The following is a 24,652-nucleotide window of genomic DNA, read 5'->3' on the forward strand; positions in this document are numbered from 1 at the left end:
CAGACAAAAGAAAATATTTCTTTACTCAGCGTGTGATTGGTGTGTGATTGCCACAGGATGTGGTGATGGCATCTGACCTGGACACCTTTAAAAGGGAATTGGACAAATTTCTGGAGGAAAAATCCATTATGGGTTACAAGCCATGATGCGTATGTGCAACCTCCTGATTTTAGAAATGGGCTATGTCAGAATGCCAGATCAGTGGCATCGCTAGGGGGTGCAGGGGGGTGCGGGCCACACCCAGTGACACGCACAGGAGGGTGACACGCACTGGGGAAGGTGACACGCTAAAATCGCGGTGGTTAGGAGTAACCCCATCATATTATATACCGTTGGATGTGGAATTTTGAGTGGAATGCAACACAACAAACCAGAGCGAAATATCTCCTTTCTATCAAAAGTTATTGCCAAAAAACCGGAGAACAAAAAATGCAAGGATCCCTATGGAAAGTGAAAGTGAGCTGTATCGCGCGTTTACCCGTGAATAGGCAAACCTGCCTTAGTGCATCTGAAAGGGCAGGCTGCGAGGAATCCAACAACACCTGAATGGTCCTGATTCAATGAATGCAGCCCCCAAAAACACCTGAGAAGGAAGTCCCTCCCTCCAAGCAGATGCACCCTATGGAAAGCGAAACTAAGCCTCATGGTCACGTTTACTCGTGAGTAAGCAAACATGCCTTGTTGATGTGGAAGATCTGGTGAAGGAAAGTGCAAGGCTACCAGAATGGTCCTGATCCTATGCACCTGGAGTTAAACAAGTACTCCAGAAGGCAGCCTGCCTCCCCCCCCCACTAAAAATGATCAAAACAGAGGTTTCAGCTGATGAGGTAAACCTTTTTGAGACTCGAAAAGCCAGGTGGATCCTGACAGTGATCTGATTTAAACAGAAGTTGTTAAAGTGAACTGGGCACTGGGTGGGACTGAAAACCTTACTGATTTTGGAGGGGGGGGTCTTATTGCAGGCAGGTTACAGAGGAAATTCACAAGGTGGAACAGGGCTGGCTTCTGCTTATTTAATTATTTGTTTTACTTTAATTATTTATACTTATTTATTTTAATTTGCCTGATGATGTTACTTCTACCATGACATCACTTCTGGTGCATCTTGGACAGATTGTCATTCTAAAAAGTGGGTCCCAGTGCTAAAAGTTTGAGAACTGCTGCAATAAGGTGTTAGTAAGTTGACACCCTTGGGGGGTGACACCACTAGTGATCAAAATCACTAAAATCACAGTTTGGAGGAATAATACCAGCATGTTATATATCAATCAATGTGTACTTTCATGCAGTATGTGTTCTGTCTTTGTTCTATCAAAAGGTACAGCCAAAAAACCAGTGGAGGCGGAGTGATGGTACATCACCACGCCCACCACCTGGGGTGTTGCCCCCCACTGCATGGGGGTGATGCACTGGCATTCCACTCCGGGTAACGCGAACCCTAGTGACGCCACTGTGCCAGATGCAAGGGAGGGCACCAGAAGCCAGGTCTCTTGTTATCTGGTGTGCTCCCTGGGGTATTTGGTGGGCCGCTGTGAGATACAGGAAGCTGGAGTAGATGGGCCTATGGCCTGATCCAGTGGGGCTGTTCTTATGTTCTTATGATTGCTTTTTTGATTAATTAGTTGTCACTCAATTCTATATACTCACATTAATACTGTACCCTTTGTTTCCTGACCTGTTAAAATGCATTTGTGCATAGTGCATTTGCCCGTTTCCTACATACAAAATATATTGGTTGCTAGATAAACAACTAACAGCCCAATCCTAACTAAATCCCACCGCAATAATGCAGTGGCACTGACATATCGTCCTGGGGTGATTTTTGGCTGCTGGAGGTTTTCTCAGGGTAAGGGGACATTGTTCCCTTGCCCTAGGGTAAACCCCAACAGCCACAATATTGCTGGCACCAGTCCAAACCGATCTGTGCAGGCACCACTGTCTAATTCACCCCCTCCCGGGCCCAATCTACCCACTCCCTGCCCCATCTCCTCCCCATTTTGCCCCCCCCCCGACCTGTTCTGCCCTCTGTGCTAGGCTTACCTGGTCTGGTGGGCCTCTGTCACTCCACCAGCATGGAGGGGAAGACTCCGGCCTTCCCACTAATGTGCCAGCTCCTGCTGTAAAGTGCTTTACGGTACATTTGCAGCAGCCTGCACAAGGCCACTAGCACAGGCCTTGGATTGGACCATTGGTCTGAGATGAGGATAGAATTGGTGAAATACTTATGGATGTTACAAAGGCACTGATGGCACCCTAAAGCAAGGTAAAGCGTGTAGCTCATGGTTAAGAACCATTTGGAAAGCTCTTTCCCAAGTTAAAAGTTTCAGATTCCCCAAACACACGGTCCAATTCTATTTGTCAGTGGAAGTGACATTCCACTAGTAAGCCCAACAAGGTTGCCAGCACAATGGTTAGCAGCTGCATGTGAAGTCTGGTGGAGAGGTCACTGTCCACTGGCACTGCTGAGTTGTCGGTGGGAGTGGGCAGTGGAAGGAACGGGCATTTCTGAGTAGGGATTGGGAAGGAACTAGGGCAGGGAGGAGGTGGGAGGGGGTGAAACTAGTGGCAATAGTGTACACAGGATCTTATCCCCTCTTTTAAAAATCTCCCCTTCCCTTTCCTCTCTTCAGATATACACCACCAGAATAGGAGGTGACAGGGCAAAATGGTTATAGAAATGGGATGCCCGCTATATCCAAGCTCAGGGTGACCAGGTGTCCTTTTTTCCATGATGTCTTCTTTTTTAGCTTCATGTCCTGGAAAAGAACTTAAATGTCTTCCTTTTACCTGTGAGCAGGCCCCTGCAGGCAGCACATAGCTTTCTTGTAATTAATTATTTGTAGTATAGTTTTAAACTTAATAATAAGCAATATAATGTTTAAATTAACCACATGAAATCAAATTGAGTGTTTTTGGCTTTTATTTTATCATGCCCTACATTTTTCTTGGATGTCCTACATTTTGGGGTGCCTTGTCCTCTTTTGCGGTTATGACATCTCGTCATCCTATCCAAGCACCTTTCCCAAACCCAATCCTCGGGCACAAAATGACTAGTGCCAATGATTTTGTTGGTGCAGATCTTAATCAGCCCAGCCATGCCTAAGAGGCATTTTTTCCTTTACCCAGAGCAGACATTCGCAACTGCCTGTAGGATGCAATGCAAGCGGTTTTGGTGTGGCTGCATCTGCAGGGCGTGGTGGTGGTGGTGTAGGGGGATAGGATTGGACCCTTAGGCCCAAATCCTTCCAGTACTGGGATAGCTGTGCCAGTGGGGTGTGTGCTCCATCCTGCAGTTGGGTGGCAGTCATGGAGACCTCCTCAAAGGAAGGGAATGTTTGTTCCCTTACCTCAGAGCTGCATTGCCCTTAAGTCAGTGCTGGAAAGTGGGTTAGGATTGTGCCCTTAGTCTTTTACATTTATTTCCCTTTCACCTTTCCAATGGAACCTGTCCTATCCATGTCAACATAGTGGTTCAGAAGAAGGCAGGCAAATAAAGCAATTGTTATAAAATTCAGGGAGCCTCTATGAACAGGAGGGAGGAAGAGAAAAATTCTGTATCTCTGTCAATGTTACCATCCCCATCAGGTTTGGCTAAAATTAAGGAAAATCCAAGCCTTATGAATTAATTATAAATTTTAGTATATTTTATTATTTTATGTAATTATTTTTTCATTACATAAAATTATTCTATGTAATGATTTTAATGGCATAATCCAGAATTGTCTGCCTCAGTGGCCCAGGCTGGACTTAGATGATGTATTGATGAATCAGTTCAGGCACAAGCCTGTAAATATAGAAGAATTTTATTTAAAGAAGAGAAATACGGTTTCAAGTTCTGAAAGAAATGTAATTACTTGAGAGGATAAATACATACACAATGCTAAAACAATAAGCTAAGCTCCTAGAATAACTGACAGCACAATCTAAACTGCTGCCGGAGCCAGTGCAGCCGTTTCTGCACCAGATCAGTGTCATATGCTGTAAAGCATGTTTGCGGCTATTCATGAGCCAGCAGCACCCACGTGAGATCCACTGTAGAGCAGGAGGTTTATGGAGGGGTGAGGGGATTTAAATCCCCCTTCCATTTCATAGCCACCTGATCTGCCTTCCTTCCCCCTCTGCTGGATACAGCATGCTTTTTTGGGACGTGGCTGCACTAGCGGGCAGAGGGGAGGATAGGATTGGGCCATAAATTAAGTTTAGATTAATATCCCTCCAAATGCATAAACATTAGAAACACTGTTCTATAAAGGCACCATAACAAATTAGTGCATTTAGATAAGATCCTGGATCTAATGATCTTGTATCTATGCTTCTAAAAAAATTAGTGAAGTGTCACCTTCATATGTCTGGTCCTTCATACGTATATTAACTATGCAATCCCATGCAGGTTTACTCAGAAGTAAGTCCCACTGTGTTCAGTGGGGCTTATTTATTCATTTAATCTAAAAAATTTATACCCTACCTTTCCTAAAGCTTACGGGAAAGTGTGCATAGGATTGATTGGCAAATTGACTATGATACTACTGAGTTATGGATCCTCTGTTTTGGCCATTCATAAAATTAATCTCAAATATTACTTGATGATGCAACTTCATTGCTAATTTTAAACATGGAGGATGTGATTAAACATTAACACACCCTCACCCACCGAAAAGGTATACTGGGCTAAAATCTTGAGAGTGTCTCACATTCAGAGCGAATATATTATTATTATTATTATTATTATTGACAGTATGTATATACCGCTTTTCAACAAAAAGTAGTTCCGCTTTTTGTAGTTCAACAAAAAGTATACCGCTTTTCAACAAAGCAGTTTACAGAAAAAGTCAAATAACTAATGGCTCTCTGCCCCTAAAGGGCTCACAATCTAAAAAGATGCAACTACCAGCAGACAGCCACTAGAAAAGACATTGTTGGGGCGAGGTGGGCCAGTTATCCCCCCCTACTGGTTATGGATTGGAGATGCTGAAGCATGTATTTCAGAAATCATCTAGAACTGGGTAAATAAAATTGTCTTTGTACAAGTAGTATGCCAAACTTTGTCCACCACAAATCATTGAAATTAGGCCAGAACCTGTAAAGGAATAAAAAAATATTCAATATTATTATTAATAGTGGTTGGCAAGGGCTTAAAGAGAGTAGCTCTTGTAATGGAAAGCGCTGTTGTCTCCCTCTATGCAGGGAGTTGTCTCCCTCTAAGTCTCCATTTATGCAGTATCCCTCTATCCCTCCAATCTGATAATACAAAACTGTGAAAAATCGGACATTGCCCTATTGATTTTAGTGGAACTTATTTCCACATAAGTAGGTATAGGATTATGGCCTAAAAGTGAAACCCAGTCCTATTAAAAAAGTAGTTTTATTTTAATGGAGATTGCACCTTGTGTACATAATCCACCAGGTATGCAAGCCCTTTTGAAATTAATGTCACATGCACAAATACTGTGAAGTAACATTCATTCCAATCAAGTTTGTACAGGAGAACTTTGTTATGGATTTGATTAGGTTAGATTACACTTACTAACAAATCCCATTTAATTAGAAGTTAATAAATAAAATAAATAAATAAATAATAAGGAAATATGCACAGGCAGTTGGGCCTATGGATTTGAGTCTGCTTTATCAGTCAACAAAACATGTTTACAATTGAAGCTAACAAAGGCATATTTAATCAATTGTCTTGTTTCACTACTCATTTTTTTTTTTTAAAAAGAATGTACTTGAGACAGAGAAGCATTTAACAGCTACCAGTATTACAGCTGAACTATTCTGGAAAATAAAATAAAAAAACAACTGTACCTAAAGCTGCCCACCAATGCAACATCAGTGGAAATTCAGACATAACTGTAAATGAAAAGTTAAATTTTAAGATTAATGCAGACATGGAAAGTCTAATATTATAGTGCATTACAAATACATTGCAGACAGCCTATTTATAAGAAAATACTCAATGTTAGTGAAGTATTGGAACAATAATTTAACAAGATAATATATGTCCATACACATTGTGTTATGACCAATAGTGTTGTTACCTGGTACAGATTAAATAATACGATCCTGGAAAAAGCAAACAACCATGTTTGCCCTGATTCCACTAAAGGCACTGTGCATGTGAAAGCAATCTGGATAGGGACTGGATGTGCAAACCACATGAAGCAATTCTGCTCTCTGAACCAGCAGCTGGGGCTATTCGTACAAAGTTTGTGGAGGCCCTTTCCACCTTTTCCCATGGGGAGAAGTCCACATCATAGAGGGTGGGGACATAGGGGCAATGTGCAGCCTCTGATAACACACTCTGTATTATGGGAGGCTTATTTTAAACTGAAGTTTTTCACAGGATGTACCCCCCCCCCATGATGCACTTGATTCACCTGTCCAGTTATCCTGCCAGTGCTTGGTTAGAGGGAGGCCATTTTTTACTGTCTCTCCTTCACAGCTCGTCCCTGTCTTTAGCAACTTCATCCCGCATGCTGGCCATGACCCCCCCTCCTTTATTCTGGCTTCTCCTGCCTTGCTGTCCTTCCGTTGGTTCTTGTCTATCTCTCCCCTCATAACCCTTGAATCACTCTACCTCCATTTCGTTTTATCTCCCTATTGTCTCCAACTCCCTCTCTGCTCACTTGAGTGCTGCTCCTTCTGCTGCCTCTTGGTACTCTCTCTTGGCAATCCCATCCTGCACAAAACTCATGATGAAAAAATAATTTCCCTGAAATAATATAAATTATAGTTCATAAAATAAAAAAAGGTTAAGAATAGCCACCTATAAAAGGAAAAAAACAGTCTTGATTAGAAAGGATCTACAAGAAGGGGTCGGCAACAAAATGTTGCAGCATCTAACTAGTTCCTTAGAATGAGTTATTTGTTTGTTTTTATTAGTTGGTTATCTAGAACTAAGCTGGTGAATGCCCTACCTTTCAGAATATGTTTTCCTGTTCATTTTGTCTTATTATTTGTCTATCTTCAACCTGTTCTTTGCTTTTTCTCTCTCATTCTCTTCTCTTCTCCCTTTTCTGTCTTGCTTTTTCCAGTTTTCCTTCCTTTATAACTTTTTAAAGTTTCTCCTATCACAGAATGACCAGATACAATGGAGGACACGGTGTCCATACCTTTAACCATTGTGTAGAACAGGTAATTTTATCAGGTGCAGCTCAGCTTGGAAGGGTTTAAAAGCTGCACTTGCCAAAATTTCTATACAATGGTAAAGGTATAGGCACTCTGTTCTCCATTGTATGTGGTCACCCTGTTCTATCAACTCTTTGACAGCAGGCATTCCCCTTCCCCCTCTTTGTGCCTCTCCAGTCTTTCCTTGATTGTTTCCACTCATGCCAGAGTAAGAAGAGAGTATTCTTCTTCCCCCATTGTTCTGAGACCAACAGCACAAGACTAGGCATGTTGACTCAGAAGTCCCATTGTGTTCCATGGGACTTACCCCCAGGAAAGTGTGTTTAGAATTGCAGCCCACTGGGCTCAATGAGGCATGTAAACATGCCCTGGATCAAGGTATTTGGTTGCAGTGAAATGGTTGTAACCTTTTGTGTAACTTTTCCACCCATTCCCATTTTTCCAGCTTATTGTTCATATTTTCCTGGGAGTATGTCCCACTGAACTCTGTGGGACTTTCTTCAATATAATCCTGCACCAATAACACTGTTAAGTTGCAGTTCGTACACACGTTATTCCAAATTTTCTTAGCTCTGGTCTTTTTTCTTTCTCCTTTCTTCAAACAGATCATGCTGCTCACTCACTGAGAAAATGAATTTTGGCCTCCTAGGGTCCCTGCCCAACTCTTGGGAAGAAAAAACTGCTATGCTATGTGTGGCTTCTCTAGGAATCCCCTCTCTATCTAATTAACCCCTATATTCTCCAAGCAGCAAATGGAGGTGCTCTGGTAACCTCCATGCAAGAATGAACAGACTGGTAAGCAGGTATGGGCAAGTCTAGCTCGGTTTGACTCGAGTCGAGTTGCCAAGTCACCGCCCTTGTGATTTGACTCAAAAACGAGTCATAACAGGAGCACTTTCTGAGTTGCCGAGTCACCTTTTAGTGACTCAAAAGCCTTGTCGAGTTACCCCCCCTTTAAAAAACCTGCTGTGGAAAAAATGGGGCTACTGCCGAGGGGAGTGTGTGTTGGAGTTCTATTTACTCACTCCCCTGCAGTCCCCGCCCATCTGTAAACAGGGTGAGAGGGGTGGGAGGGACTGAGAGAGAGCGGGGAAAGAAGCAGTAAGAAGGAGTGGGGTCACACACAGCAGCTGGGAGGTTTACCAGGACACCCCTATTCATGCAGCTCTACTCAGAAGTTGTCCCACTGTAGCTGGTCATTCAATGAGGCTTCCCCCTCCCCACCAGGCATGGTGGAAAGCATGATTGCTATAAACCGCCTCCTCCCCACTTCCTCATGTCCTTTTTCCTCCTTCCAGCCAATCATAAGGCAAGAACCTGCTTGGGCTCCTTCTCCTTCTCTCCCTCAGCCAATGAAAATGTCAGAAAGCCCATTCTTTGTCCAATGATCATCTGTTCCTTCCTTCCTATCAGAGATGGGATAAGAGAGCCCAGTCCAGTCTTCCCCCCACCCCATTCATTGCAACATTAACCCTTTCCTGCCTCTTGGTTGGAACTTTCCTGCTGTTCACCCCGTTGGAATGCTGGCCTCACAAGTTTTTTCATGGTGCGAAAACAGTAAGCAAGCACACCCAGACACAGGCAGACTCAAGTCAGCACACATGGGGGGCCCTGACTCGGGTCTTTTTCAGAGTCTTGCATGCATGCACTCACAAATCACTGAGTCACCCAAGATCACGCATTTTCCAACTCTAGTCCGAATCATTGATTCAAGTTCCCAACCCTATTGGTAAGTATTGGTGACTAACAGTGCATCATGGCCAAATGAAATTATTAATGTTGTACTATGAGCACAATCAGTGGCGTAGCTAAGGGGGTGCAGGGGGTAGCAGTTGCTCCGGGCATCAAGCTTTAGGGGGGCAACAAGCTGAGCTTGACACAAGTGACCAAAATTGTGAAAATCTGAGTATGTATGAATAATACCATCATGTTATATATCATTGGAAAGGTAATTTAATGCAGAATGCAATGAAACAAACAGCACTAGAATATCTGTATTCTATCAAAAGTTATGGCCAATTAACCAGAAAATGAAAACATAACTGCCTTGTGGAACAAAAAGTGGTTTTGCTTAACTCCAACCTGACCTATGAGACTGATTGTTCTGAGTGCCAATGAGATGTTATTATGATACTGCATGGAACCAATAACATTTTATTTATTTACTTAATTAAATTTGATTTTGTCTTGCAGGGGGGCTACAACATCTTCTTTGACCCCAGGTAGCAGATATATACCTTAGGTATGCCACTGACTGAGGGGAGGCAGCAGACCAAGTGGGTGGTGAGCTGCTGGGGGGAGGAGGTGGGTTCCTTCCAGTTTTCACTTTTTAAAAAACCCAGGCATGATGCCACTTCCAGGGCAACATTTTGAGCTAGGCACCGGGCTACACAATCATTAGCTATGCCACTGAGCACAATAGTTGCACATAAAAAGGCGAAACAAATAAAGCTATGTCACCTCTTTTTTTTTTTTTTTTTTTTGCTGCAACATGGGGGAGTCTTTTTTTTTTTTTTGGTCAAGGCAGGGGACCTTTCCTCAACAACTACACTGTGATACAAGCACATGGCTGTGATACGTCTGGTTCAATTTCTGGGCTAGAACAAGATTACCTCCATTTTGGTGGTGGTAGTCTCCTTGGCTGCTCTTAAGCAGTCTCAAGCATATTTTTCCCAACTTGGGGAAGGTTTATTATGTCAGTTTTTGAAGTCCTCTGATCTAGAATAAATATTGTCCAAATGTACATAGCTATTAAGGGAACTATAAGAAATTTTCAAATATGTTTGGAGAATTAAAAGTGTTAGCTAGTTGGGTTAAATAGTTTTGCCATACATCCTGAGAACTAAATGCTCTAGCATGGGTGGATTAGCAGTTACTCCCAGCAAGAACTGCTGATGAAGCTCTTTTTTTTTTTTTTTTAGGAAAGGGGACAAGGAAGTTTCAAGTGAGGACCCTGAAATGTATTGGACAAGATAAGCAAAATTCTGCCATTGCTATCCAGGCGATTAAAAAAGCACTTCAGTTTAACATTATGCTGCAGCTCACACACAGGTTAAATCAATTTAATGTCATTCATTTGACAACAGAGCGTAAAACCAACATGGACAAGAATGCTTATTCTCATTACAAATGCCTCTCTTCTGCATCTAAAGTTTAAATGCAATATAAGCTCATGAATTAAAATGCTCCGAGATTTAAAGAGAAAAAATGATTACACATTATGCTTGAGTCTGGATATGGCAGTCCTACTATATGAAATGCACGGAGTGTTTTACAGATAATTTTCAAATTATATTCTAGTTCCTCCATCTGCAAAACCTTGGCTGAGGAATAAAGTTTCGCTTCTTTGCTTTACTCCTACCATTGTGCTTGAAAGCATCATTACATGAAGCGTTGTAATGGGGAAAAGGTATAGAAGGAAGAAAGGGTTGTGGAGTTTATTCTGAAACACTCTGAGACAGGTGCAATTATTGGAAAGAGTGCCCCAAGTGAGATACAGGATAGACAGCCTGAGAGGTAGACTCCTAGTTCAGGCCCATGCAGTTTAATCATTAGGAAACTGCTCCTGGTATGAATCTGTGGGGAAGATGTTGGGAGGTGATTTATGATTCTCTTACAAGTAGGTGAAGAGGAGTGAGACTGGAACTAGCTGCTAGTTTCATATTAATATGATGAGTTCTTTGCTGTTATTGCTGTCCTCAATAGATTAACTTAACTACAGTTTATATTATCTTGGCTAATTTATATATCAATATTTGATTATTTCTATGATACTCTGGCATTTAATTGTTGGTGCTATATTCATTAACTTAAGGGCTACTATAATAGAATTACTGATATATATTGCTGTTCATTGTTTTATTTTTTAATTATTTTTAATTAAAAAATTAAAACAAAATTTTAATTAAATTAAAACAAAATTAAAACAAAAATTAAAACAAAATATTAATAATAATAATAATAATAATAATAATAATAATAATAATAATAATAATAACCGGCTGCTGCTTGAGGAGTAGGAGCGGGGCCAATTAGAAGCTGGCAACCTAAGTGGTCCCAAGAAGGTGGTGCTTTACAAAACTAGTTTCAATACTGTTTGTTTGTTTATATCCCACCTTTCCTACTTGAAGCAAATGAACAAGAAGGCTTACAAATTTCATGCTAGAAAATACAATGAAATTACCTAAATTAGCAATATTTTGTTTGCTGTGAGTATATTTATTAAACTGTACGTACCAGCTGAAGTTATGGTGACATGAATTATTGTAACAGTTATAGCATAATCCCAAACCCATTCTTCCACAACAAGGGCAAAGAGCAGTCCAGCGATTAAATAGGTTATCTCCAGTGACACTAGAAGAACTGGAAACAGAAGATGTCATGGTTTTGGAAAGAAACTTCTATCTGAGAACTATCTGCTGTAATAGTGCAAGCCTATACTTGTCTACTCAGAAGTCCCACTATGTTCAATTGGGCTTACTTCCAGGTGAGTATATATAGGATTGTAGCCTAAGGGCCCAATCCTAACCATGTGCTATGCTGGAGGCTTCCTGTGGGATTCAGCAGACAATGCATTGACACTGCTGAATCACCGCATGGTGAGTTGTGGTGGATTGGGCTGTAAGTCTGCCAAATTTCTGTGTGCCAGATTTGTGCCAAATTTGTATGTATAGTGCCAAATTTCAATGTGCCAAACAATGAAGGGCATTGTTGCAGACAGAACTTGAATTTGAGAATAAAAAATACATTTGTGAATCTGTGAAAGGAGGTAATGGCAGGGGATAGGTTGTTGTTTGGGCAGACACACATTTCTTATGTGCATGTTCAGCTTAATATTATTATTATTATTATTAAATAAATTTTTGCCCCACCTTTCTGCCACACATTGGGGCACCCAAGGCTGCTTACAACATAAAATAACACAATACAAGTAAAAGATTAAAACAATATTAAAAAATTAAAACCTAAAACAACGGGCAGCCCAATCCTGAGCTGCCTGGGGCGCCCAGGCTCGGCGGCACAGAGAATGGCTGCTGCCAGCCCTGCACGAGTGCCTTGGATCCTGCAGAGTGGAGCTTTGTGGACCCACCTCCCTCCCTCCCTCCGGCACGCCTCCAGCCCGCCCCCTCCACGCATTATGGCTCCGTGTCATGCCTCTTCCCGCCCTCTCTCTGCCCCCTGCCGGCCTCACTGGAATGCTTCCTCCCCGCCCCCACCTGTTGTGCGACCGTCCATGAGACGGTGTCCATGAGACCACCGAGCTGCGGAAGCTGGGCGACTGTCCTGCGCTAGCCCAGCACTGTGCGGTGCTGGGCTAGCACTGGTGGGAGCCCAGTGGAGAGGCTCGCAAACGTGCCATAAATGCTCAGTGGCACGAAGCTGTGCCGCCAAGCACAGGACTGGGCTCTCAAACAATATCAGACCCCAATGGATCACCTATTAAAATCACATTCATTAAAAATGTGCCAGCCCAATGTGTCAACAGTTAAAAGCCTCTTTGAATAAAAAAAGTCTTAAGGTTCTGCCAAAAGGTATCCAGAGAGGGAGCTGTTCTTAATTCCAGGGGGAAGAAATTCCACAGATGAGCTGCCACCACCAAGAAGGCCCTATTTCTCGCCGCCAGCCCCTCACCTCTGCTGGAGGTGGCATAGTCAGAAGGGCCCCCTCTGGAAAGAGCGGGTAGGATGATATGGAAGTAGACGGTCCTTCAAATATCCTGGTTCCAAACTGTATACGGCTTTAAAAGTCAAAACCAGCACTTTGAATTGGGCCCAGAAACAAACCGGCAGCCTGTGTAGCTGCTGAAGCAGTGCCCTGACCGAGTTAAACCAACAAACCTGAGCAACCACACGGGCAGCCACATCATGCACTAGCTGCAGTTTCCAGGCTGTCTTCAGAGGTGGTCCTACATAGAGTGCCTTGCAGTAATCTAATCTGGATGTCACTAGAGCATGTGTCACCATGGCCAGGTCTGAGTGGCCCAGGTATTGTCTCAGCTGGCAAATCAGTTGAAGCTGAGCAAAGGCTCCCAGCCACCACCTGAGAATCCAGGAGCAGCTGCAGATCCAGGAGCAGCCCCAAGCTGCGCACCTGCTCCTTCAGAGGGAGTGAACCCCATTCAGAGCGGAATGATAGTTACCTGAGTAGTGGACGTCCAGACCAGGAGAACCTATGTCTTATCAGAATTTAACTTCAACTTGTCATAAGTTCTCATGTATTCCCCACCTGTGTTGATTTGGAGACTGGGATTCATAGTTTTTTAAAAATTACCTCTGGTGATTCTGTTAGAAGACCCATAACTTAATCCACGCCACATGCTCACAAGACACCTTTTCCATTAATCTCTCTCCCCATTCCCATCCAATTCCCACCACTTAAGATAATAAAGAATAATGTCAGCAATGTCAAGCCAAGTACTTGGGAGATGCTCTTTCCTGAATAAATGCAGCCTGGAATGAGATAATGCTGTGCAATCACAACATAACATCTTGAATTGTGTGGACAGCATAATCCTAATGGGAGTAGTAAGGTACATTGTACACCATATAACTTTATGCGATAGCTGACAGTTTGTAAACGGACAAATTCTAAATTGGAATGTGCTATAAATGGGGATGACTTTCATGATTTTCACTGTAATTTTCTCTCACAAAAGTATTTACTGTAGCCCCCTGACTGCCATGAACAAAATCCCATTATACACTAAATTAAAGTACTTTATAGGTACTTATTGCTGCTTAGACCAGCAGTAACCTTATGAAGGAAATTAACTTAAAAGTTTACATTGTTAAACGTTGCCTTGAGCAGTTGGTTCTCTGTCTAGACCAGAAGACAATCCACCTTATCCTCCAAGGACCTCATCTTCCACCCCCTAAAATCAGTAATAAGCATCTGTGGGCTTTAACAAAATAAAAACAGGTTTTCAGCAGCTAAATGATAGCGAAGCTATTTTATATCCATTCTTTTCATCCTAACTGTAACTGCCTCTTTTAAGCATCATTTATGGAAAGAAAAGCAATATTACTTTCATCTGTTCAAGACATAAATCAAAATTTTATCTCTGATTTTGTCTTCAGATCTTCAACAGCTGTCCTGGCCATTACTGTAATTGATCTACTGTTTTCCCATAAATAAGCTTGGATATATGGACTCTGCTTATCTATACCAGCAGGCTGGGAACACTTGAGACTAGGAGAAGGGAAGGCATAGAGGACAGATTACTGCATTTCTTTCACCATTTCTCCTGTCCCTCCTCCATATCCAAATTTTGGGAAAGGGATGTAAGGGAGGGCACCAGGATACAGGTCTCTTGTTGTGTGCTCCCTTAGGGCGCAATCCTAACCCTAACATAAGTGTCAGTGCTTTCCAGCACTGACACAAGGGCAATGCAGCTCTGAGGTAAGGGAACAAACATTCCATTACTTTAAGGAGGCCTCCCTGAGTGACACCCAACTGCAGGGTGCAGCATGTGCCCCATTGGCACCACTATGCCAGTGCTGGAAAGCACTGACACAAGGGGTTAGGATTGTGCCCTTAGAGCCCAATCCTATGCATGTCTACTCAGAAGTAAATCCCATTGCAGTCAATGGGGCTTACTCCCAGAAAAGTGTGGATAGGATTGAGCTATTTGGCATCTGGCGGACCATTGTGAGATACAGAAAGCTGGTCTTAAATGGGCATTTGGCCTGATCCAGTGGGGCTCTTCTTATGACAGAAAGGAAAACCTTCTAACCAAAATATCTCACCCATTTCTTAGAGATGGTGGAGTTGTTATTGCAGCTGACTCATGACTGGGCTGTTTGTGCAAGCCATGTAATGTCTTAAAAGCAACCCATGCAAGATTGCAGCTCCTATTCTGTAAATGACAGTTCCTAAATACATTATGTTGTACCTGTTGACTTAGGGCCAAACCCAACATTATGATAAATGAGTACATCTCATCATTAGTAATAGCAAATAAAAGATGATTTGCCATCATTACACTCAAGAGTTTCATTGCTCTTGCTCTATTCCATTGGTTGCCCCTGTGTGTGTGTGTGTGTGTGTGTGTGTGTGTGTGTGTGTGTGTATGTGGACCTTATCCCATGCAGCCTTTTGCTATGCATCACAAGGAAAAAGAAGGGAAGAGATTGGGACTTCTCTTGCCAATTGTCAAGGATACCCATATATCCATCATCATGTCTAGTTTCTCCTTCAGGTAAAAATAACACAATTTTTAATAATTTAAATAACTTAGTAATAATAAATTATAATTTAAAGTTGTTCCACACATAGTCACAAACCCTTGGTATAACACATATAAATCAGGGGTGACTGACCTATATATTGTATCCACATATTAATAAATATCCACACATATTAATAAGTATCCACATATAACAAATATCTAGTTAAGTTTATCGCAGGGTTGCAGACTCGAGTCAGTGACTTGGACTTGAGTCGAAAAAATGTGTGATTTTGGGTTACTTGTGAGTCACGCACATGGAAGACTGAAAAAGACTCGAGTCAGGGCTCCCCTGACTTGGCACTCATCCTCATACATGCTGACTCAAGTCTGCCTGTGTCTGGGTGTGCTTGCTTACTGTTTTCACACCATGAAAAACCTCGTGGGGCCAGCATTCTGACTGAGGGAGCAGTAGGAAAGTTCCAGCAGAGAGGCAGGAAAGAGTTAATGTTGCAATGAATGAGGGGAGGCAGGACTGGATTCTCTTTTCCTGTCTCTGATAGGAAGGAAAGAATGGATGACCACTGGACAAAGGATGGGCATTCTGATATTTTCATTGGCTAAGGGAGAGCAGGTGGAGGAGACCAAGGGGGTTCTTGCCTTATGATTGGCTGGAGGGGGAAAAAGGAGGTGGGGAAGCAGGGAAGAGGCAGTTCATAGCAATCATGCTTTCCACCATGGCTGGTGGGGAGGGGGAAGCCTCATTGAGTGACCATCTACAGTGGGACTACTTCTGAATAGGACTGCAAAAAATCAGGTTATCCTGGTAAGCCTCCCAACCGTTGCGCATGACCCTCTTGCTGCTTCTATCCCTGCTTTCTTGCAGTCCTCATCCCTCCTGCCCTGTTTACAGATGGGCGGGGACAGCAGGGGAGTGAATAAAGAAAACTCGACACACACCTCCCTCGGCAGCAGTCCTGTTTTTTCCGCAGCGGGCTTTTTAAAGGGGGCAGCGACTCAACTTGAGTCTTTTAGGATAATTAAAGAGTGACTCAGCAAGTCGGAAAGTGCCCCCATTATGATTCTTTTTTGAGTCGAGTCATGGGGAGTGGTGACTCGGTGACTTGAGTCAAGCCGTGCTGAACTTGCCCATCCCTGGTTTACAGTGTCTAGGCCTAAATAAATCAACAAAAGTGAAATAAAAGAAGTCACTTATTGCCACTGCATATGTTCCCCAATCACTTACTTTCTGAAGAGCCTCACTGATATGTTACTTTCACCCAAGAACAAATCAGTAACCAGTCTCTCAACAGTTTCTGCTTTTGTAAGTGTTTAAGAGCACTGTCAAAACAATTTACATTTATAAAGGTTTAATTCAGAGTGCTTCGGACAAAATGTTAAACGCATTGTGATGTATTGATATAAATATCAAGGAAACCCTTTGTGCTTAGATAAAGGGTAAGAGTAAGGACACACAGCTGGAAAGGTTCACTCATCCAAGCTTCCTATTGCTGGAATAAAAGTTAGGGAAATAGCCTTGGGAAAGGGTTAAAAACGTCTCCATTGTCATGGTCCTGATCCAAATTAAGGCTGCAATCCTATGCACGTTTTTCTGGGAGGAAGGCTCATTGAACTAAATGGCATTTACTTCTGAGTATACATGCATATGATCGGGCTGAAAGATTCCTCCTCCTCCACCCCCACCCCCAACCCCCGTAACTGTTAACAAAAGAAAAAGATTCAAGAGATGTGGTCATATTTCCTGTGTCCTATCTAAGCTTGGCCCTCACAAAATTGGCAACAGAATTGTATGTACAGAACTACAGTCGTGCCTCAGCATTTGTGGGGGTTCTGTTGCTCTGGACAATAGTTGGAAACCGTACTGTACAACTAAAGTATAAATGTACAATAATCTACCCATTCAGGAAAAGCCTGTTGTACATCCATCTTGCATAGCAACTGTTACCCTGCACATGCCCGATCTCGTCTGATCTTGGAAGCTAAGCAGGGTCAGGCCTGGTTAGTACTTGGATGGGAGACTGCCGGGGAATACCGGGTGCTGTAGGTTTATACCATAGTCTTCCGAGACTGAAGGTTGCCAGCCATCATCCATCTTGCCATTGCACTATTTCAGAATGCAGAGGGGAGACCTTGTTTAAAATATTTGTCTGCACATAGTAACTGGCAGATCAGGGAGAAGGATAAACTGTAATGCTTTTCTCTGGTAAAGCTTTCCATGGGGAGCATTCAGTTATGCTATTCCTTCACCATTTGGGAGAGACATAAAACAAGAGGACTATACCATGTGCCTTTTCTGAACCTATGAGCCATAGGTTCCTCTGGCTGAAACGCTGAACCTCTGAACCATAGAATAGCCTTGGGCTGAAATCATTTGTATGACACAATGCGGAAGCAGAGCCACTGAGAGGAATTTTATCAGGGGGTACAAAGCTTCTTTTGGGTCCCTTCCCTTCTTACTTCAAATGTGAATATGGCACTCAGGCCCACTTTTCTGTCTCTCTTTGGCTCCTGGGCTCCTTTTGACCCCATGCCTAGATAGGATGTACCCCCTACACCCCCTCTCAGAGTGTGTGGAAACATGAAATGATCTTTAAAACTGTGATATTGGTATAATTGTTACACCAATTAAAATTCTTAGATATTTTATAAGTATAAAAAAGCTCAAAAATAAAGTTTACCTAAATAATTTGGGTCAATCCATGAAGGGTTTGTCTTAAAATCAAAAGGTGCAAGTCCATCCAACATCTGCAGGCTGTAAAGATATAAAACATCACATCCTATTCATAACATGACATGGAGTGAATCTAAATAATAAAACATTTTTAAAAACCAGTAAATTTGGAAAGAAAAATTTCTTCATAAATTTATAAGAAAATAAATCAACAAAAGGCGCAATCCTAACCCATTTTCCAGCTCTGACATAAGGACAATGTAGCTCTGACATAAGGGAACAAACATTGCCTTACCTTGAGGAGGCCTCCATGATTGCCCCCCCCCCAACTGCAGGATGCAGTCCATGCCCCACAGACACAGCTATGCCAGTGCTGGAAAGTTGGTTAGGATTGCGCCCAAATTGAATAACAGAACAACTCAGTGATAGAAGGAAAAGAAAGAAAAAACAACCCTAGCCATTTCTGTGTTCTAAATACACAACATTCCAAGAAATACAGGTGTGCCCCGTATCTGTGGGAAATCTGCTCCAAGGACCGCCCCACGGATACGGAAACTGCAGATAGGGGGAACAACTGTATTAATAGGTTAAGTCAGTGTTTCTCATGGTTTCTCCTCCATGGTACCACTTCACAAGGTGTACCTATTCGAAGTACCACTGGAAGTAACTGGCAATGACATCATTGCTAGTTACTTCTTGGTTGGGACGCCAGATACTATGCAACAAACACCAGTAAGAGGCTCATAGTGGATGGGAGAGCACAGAAAAGCATGGTTTGGATTTCTGCCCACCAAGACCAGCTTCCTATTGCTGTCTGTTGTGTCATGTTCCTGGTCTCGTTGTCGGGCGACAGGAGTCCTGCGAGTACCACCAGACACCTGCTCAAGTACCACTGGTGGTACCCATGCCACTGGTTGAGAAACACTGGGTTAACAGCTTCCTGTTACCTTTTGATCTAGTTTCATCAAACATTTAGGCTGTCGGCCGCCTGCTTATGTTGTACTGTAAGCTGGAATGCCTATAGCAACCTGTTAAAACAAGAAACACTTCGATGGTAAGCTTTTAAACAATGTTAATAGGCAGGGGTGCACGGGCGTACCTCAGATTCGTGGATCCGAACTATTCGTGGCTTTGACGTTTATTCTACACTTGCCTGCCAGAGTTCAATTGAAGGTAACTGCTGCTATTTTTGAGTACAAAGTAATCGTGATCCTCGTTGTGATAACATATTGTATATTATCACCATGTTTTCTTTTCTGACATGACCATGCAAATAATTGAGAAGGGCAGTATGCGCTGGGGGGGGGGGCGCAGAGACCATGGACAGTCTCTCCAGCCTTTAGAAGGCCTCCAGGACATGCCTGGTGGTGGTGGAATCGCATGGGGGTGGCATTTTGTGATCCTAGACCCGGCTGGCACAGGTGCCAGGATTGCAATTGCATGTTCACTGATACAATGACAGACCCACCAGCTCAGAAGCCTGCCTGCCAATAGACACACCACTAACCCTGGTGCACCAGTACAACTTGACCAGTAAAGAGGCAAAAATGGAGAGGAAATTGGGGCGTAAATGGGAGTGATGTGGGAAGGATGGGGAAGAATTGAAATATGTCATACTCAGAGAGTCCCTCAGATAATGGACATGTCCCCCAGTGCTGAAAAAACACTATGCCAATGACAGGACGGGTATAGAACCCTGAGGGAACAATAGGGTAGGAAAAAATGCCAGAAAATTGCACCTCCCACCACCCGCCACCCTGCTCACTTTCTACACTAAAGCAGACTACATAGGATACAACAACATTTGACAATCAATTACAACACACCTACCTCAGTACATAAGCCCCTGCCAGGGAGACTTCAGCTCAGATGATAAGACACGTGGCAGATGCTATACCTCTCTGGTTTGTCATTGTACACACTAAGACCACCATAAGAGAAACTTTTGTGATGGAAACTATGGCACAAGAGCACTTAGTTTACAGAGGGTTTGTATAAACAACCCCTTTGTATAAAAAACCTCTTACATAGCATGGAATTGCTGTGGCATTCTTGTGTCATCTATGTGTGTGGTGTTGTGTTGTGCCCTTGGAGCATCTCCTCATGGTTGGAAATGGTCACTGTTGCTGTGCTGCTCATTCCTAAGGAAGCACCACCCCATTGGTGGCTACTTATTGGCCTTACTCCTGCCCCCACACCCTGCTTAGTTGACCCTGATGGTAGTTCTGTAGTCATCAGTGTTGGAGCTGACATTAGAATGCCACTCAGTGGACAACAGGCTGCATAGGGGCTTCCATGTATGCTGAGGGTGTTACTGGGAGGGCCTGTACCATTGTGATGTTTCTTTTCCCACTTTGTGCTGGGCAGACTTAGGATACAACGATCAGTGTACTGTCTGCACAGCTTCTGAATAGGATTGGGCTATTAGCCTTGCTGGAGTATTATAGCATTTATATGTTCATTTAAGAAGATTTTCCCTTGAAACTACATCTTGCATGTCTTTATACCCATTCTAAATTATAACCAGCCATTGAGGAGAAGTAAAATGAACACTACATGCTCTTTCCCATTATCTTTCACCCCAGAACGCCCACCATCATCTAATTCCATCAAGATTTTGTGCATCTTGGACAATAACTTGCTAAAATTGTTAGAATATACACAAGGCTAAAGGGATTGTGTGGATCCTAGATTTGAAAGAAATAATGCCTAACCTTGAAGATATTGAACTAATGGAAAATGAACAGCTGGGTGTTTTTGGATTAGCTTGGCATAAAATAAACCTTCTTCATCTTCCACAAAATCTACAAACCTTGTGATGTTATTTCTCTCCCAAGAATCTAAATTACTCAGCTATGTAGCGGTATCCATTCCAGAAGCATACATCACAGCTTCTGAAAGCATGTCTCAGGAGCTGATCTATTCCTTTATCTATAGGTCAAATGCCAAACTTTTAGTATGAACCATGTTGGGAATCCTAACTTTCTTTTTCTCTTGATCTTTGTTTAACCACAGCAAAATTGAAAGAGGTTGCTGTACAGCTGCCTGTCCTAATGCCCACAAAGAAGTTACAAAGGAGCTATTAAACCAATTCAGCAAGGCCGTTCACACTGCAGCTTGGTTTTGCTCTAGAACAGAAAAAAATCCCTGCTTCAAAGACATGCTGTTGAAGCAAGACTGTCTTCAAAAGAGTGTGATTTTTCATAATTCCAAAGAAGTTGATTTATGCTGGCTTGAATTTTGTTAAGCAGTTTTCGGAGGATCATAAGTGGTAGAGCCAGAAATAACTATAGCTGCTCTTCATGCCTCAAAACAATCTATATGTTACCAATTTCCTCATATCACCACCTACTCTTTATATCAAATGATAAATGGTCCTGAATCAAAGAAAAAGAATCTTTAGTAAGCAAATCAAGGTTTTCAAATTGTCTAAAGTGACTTGGGACCCAACCGTATACCCTCCCAGTGCTGGCACTGACCTCCAGCGCCAGTACTGGGTGCTGTATATGTGCTGTAAAGTACATTTATGGCACTGGGACAGCAAGGAGAGCTAATGCTGGGCCCAGCACCAGGAAGCCAGTACTGGGGGAGTGCCTGCAGTGTGATGTACTGCTGAGCAACAGCACAGGGTTTCTGGGCAGGAGGGAAGAAGTTCCAGGGCGGGAGAGGGTGGGACTGGCAGAGCCCCACTCTATCAGATCCTTGCTCCATGTCAGGCTGAAAAGCTGGGCATTGAGCTCCTCCAGTCTATGCCTGCAAAATAGCCAGTGCAGACTGGAAGCGACCCATTGCGGCCACTGCTCTCTTACTTGGGGGAAGGGAATGATAGTCCCCTTCATCCAATGAGGCTTCCAGCAGTCCCAACAGGGCTGCTGGATACAGCCGTCACCATTTGGGCACTGCTGCACCTGGCAGCGGCACTGCCTTTAGGATCGGGCTGTTATAAGGCTATCCAGACATAAGGTACTTATTACACTATACTGTATAATGTCACTTATTTAGCACGTGTGTTGATTTTTTAAATGCTTTCAGTGGCTTGCAAAGATAATTTTGCTAATCATTCTACATTTGAAACAGACATTTTAAAAGATGCATTCAAGCATTAAGTTACTATGTATGTATACACAGTGTACATCTGTACACACACACACACACACACACACACACACACACACACTCAGTTGGGCACTCTAGTGGGTTTTGATAGTTAGAAATAGTTCCTGAGGAATGTGAGGCCTCAGGCCATATTTGAAGCACTGCAGACTTCACCAGCATTGTTCTTCATTTGAATTTATTCATTCACTGATTCAGAGTGATTTTTCAAGTATTCTTACCTGAATGCGATGAAACAAATGCACAGGACCACGTAATACACAGAGTAGAATATGATCACACATAGTAGTAGGTTGCGTAAAACAATCTATAAAAGAAAGATTAAATTGAACTGACTTTTAAAGACATATTTTGGTTCTTTATTACCGAGAAAAATAAGAACCAGGCATTTTTGTTATACACACACTGGATTTTTTTTTTAAAGCAGATATTACTGAACATTCTCAATATCATAAGGTCAGACTACACTTGATGACAAGCACATATGGGACAGGACAAACAGTAAGCACACAAAGCCTGATCCAGATTGGACCATGGCCACATCAAAGGTCAATGTCCTCCTTCCATGGTCCCAGTCTGGACTAGATAACCTATAGTTGCTCTTTTGGGGGAAAACATGCACACAAGGGCTGGGCACATGCTTTTGTAATGTGTAGTTTAGACCCATATTGTGTATCAATCTTAAACAATTCGAGAAATTAAAGCATTAGTAAAAGTGTGACTATTTCAAAATGTATATAAAGGATGTAGTAGCAATTATAACCTGTATCTGTGAGTATGAGAACAATTTAGGTGGGATGCATACAAATTTGTGGTACAAGCCAACAAAAACTAGTTCTGACTAATGCGCCATTGAAAGCAAGGGAAGGGGACTTAACTATTAGTGTATATGAATATTTGTTTAACATCAAGCTGCCATTTTTATTACAATATAAAACTTATCTGTTGACCCTAGTTTGATGCAGCCTGCAATTTACTATAGGTCAGTTTAATCCTATCCCCCCCCCCCCCCCGGATGCAGCAGTACTGAAGTGGCTACTGCTGCATCCTGTTTGGGGGGCAATTATGGAAGTCTCGTCTGGGGGTGTAAAATGCTGTTGTAAAATGGCCATAAAATTGTGTTTTCCTTCTTTGTTGCTGCATCACACTGCTAACTCTTGTTTACCTTTTGATCCGGTGATATAACTGCTTAGTTAATTATTTTGACCTTATCTCATGCATTTCAGATAAATTACAGAAGTGTGGTGAGATTTTCCATACCTTGGCTCTCCAAGGGGTTGTACACACAAGCAAAAAAATGTTACAAATGATAATCTGATTGTTCACATGGTCATTCCTGAACAGGGACTTGAACCAAGGTCTACCAGGCTGAAATGTGACAACATGCCACATTGGTTAGTACTCCTCCCACCTCATTTCATGTTCACATGCTTCATCTAGGAATACTATAAAGGTCAAGATGACCTGAGCAGTTATATCAGAAGATTCTGGTTATCTGGAGGGAATCCTCTAAAAGGTAGTGAAAAATATATAAAAGATTAAAAGAGCAAACTCTTTATATCCTGATGCCAAAAGGCTATTTCAACTGGGTGCCAAATTATCTGGTTGTCATCCAAAAGAGCACTTAAGCACAAGATGACTGGTAAGCCGGTACACGTTAGAATCCATCCTCCCTCTGTTCTCAAATCCAAATGTGTATATTTCAAGAATCTGCAGCCTTTCATAAACTTTGTTCCTTTAGAAATAAAATTAAATTGCAAACAAAACAGAAGCATGCGATGACCTGTAGGTTACAATTTTCATCTATTTACTTTGGAGTTGTTCTACTGATATCATTGGGACCACTCCAGATAATGAGGCTAGGGAGTATTTATTATGCATTCATACATATTCTGGATAGAATAAGAACAGCAGCTAACGATGCTTCAGAGTTTAGGTACTATAGGCTATTATAAGAGTTACATTTTCCAACTTTGCAGTTATGTTACATATTTAGAAAATCTCTTTATGGTCAACAGTTGATCCAGTACTGATTACTGACACTTAAAAATGATTTCTCACTAGCACTACTCATTTTTAATTTTGAATTTTTCTAGCGCTAATAACAAAACAAAACAGGGTATTGGAGTAAAGGCACTTGTTCTTCCAAATACCTGCCATATGCTGAGGACAGTAAGTGCTAGGCAATGACCTCGAGTTCAACACCAACTTGATTTTCTTTACCTTCGTCTCAGCAATTTTGATCTTGAGAGCCATGCACACATGTTGAGTAAAAGAGCAGTGATGCAGTTATATTTCTTATATCAATATCAGCAGAAAGAAGCCACTATTTTTCACTCACAAAGCACCACTGAATGTGCAGTATGAGACAGAGCAGACTAGCATTATTGGATTAAAGCGAACTGGGGCAGAAGCCATCTGTGAGCCAGCTCTAAGCTGCTGAAGTCCAACCGGACAATCCTTAGCAGCTCATTAAATGTCCAAACTGCTTTTCGGCATAGTCAGCTAAAACACAGCTTGCTCACTTTGCTATTATGAGATTGCAGATGACCAGTTTT

At 42.3% G+C, this 24,652-nt stretch overlaps 1 protein-coding gene across 1 annotated transcript; it reads right to left on the reverse strand.

Annotated features, from left to right (window-relative positions):
• Positions 1–4,982: 4,982 nt before the first annotated feature.
• Positions 4,983–24,350, reverse strand: TMEM244 (transmembrane protein 244). Its single transcript, XM_066628518.1, has 6 exons — positions 24,318–24,350; positions 22,316–22,401; positions 17,989–18,062; positions 11,362–11,487; positions 5,803–5,847; positions 4,983–5,077 (listed from the first exon to the last, which is right to left on the reverse strand). The coding sequence occupies exons 1-6, from the start codon at positions 24,348–24,350 to the stop codon at positions 4,983–4,985; spliced, it is 459 nt and encodes a 152-aa protein (XP_066484615.1).
• Positions 24,351–24,652: the final 302 nt, after the last annotated feature.

Source organism: Tiliqua scincoides, chromosome 1 (assembly GCF_035046505.1).
Source record: "Tiliqua scincoides isolate rTilSci1 chromosome 1, rTilSci1.hap2, whole genome shotgun sequence".
NCBI lineage: Eukaryota > Metazoa > Chordata > Lepidosauria > Squamata > Scincidae > Tiliqua > Tiliqua scincoides.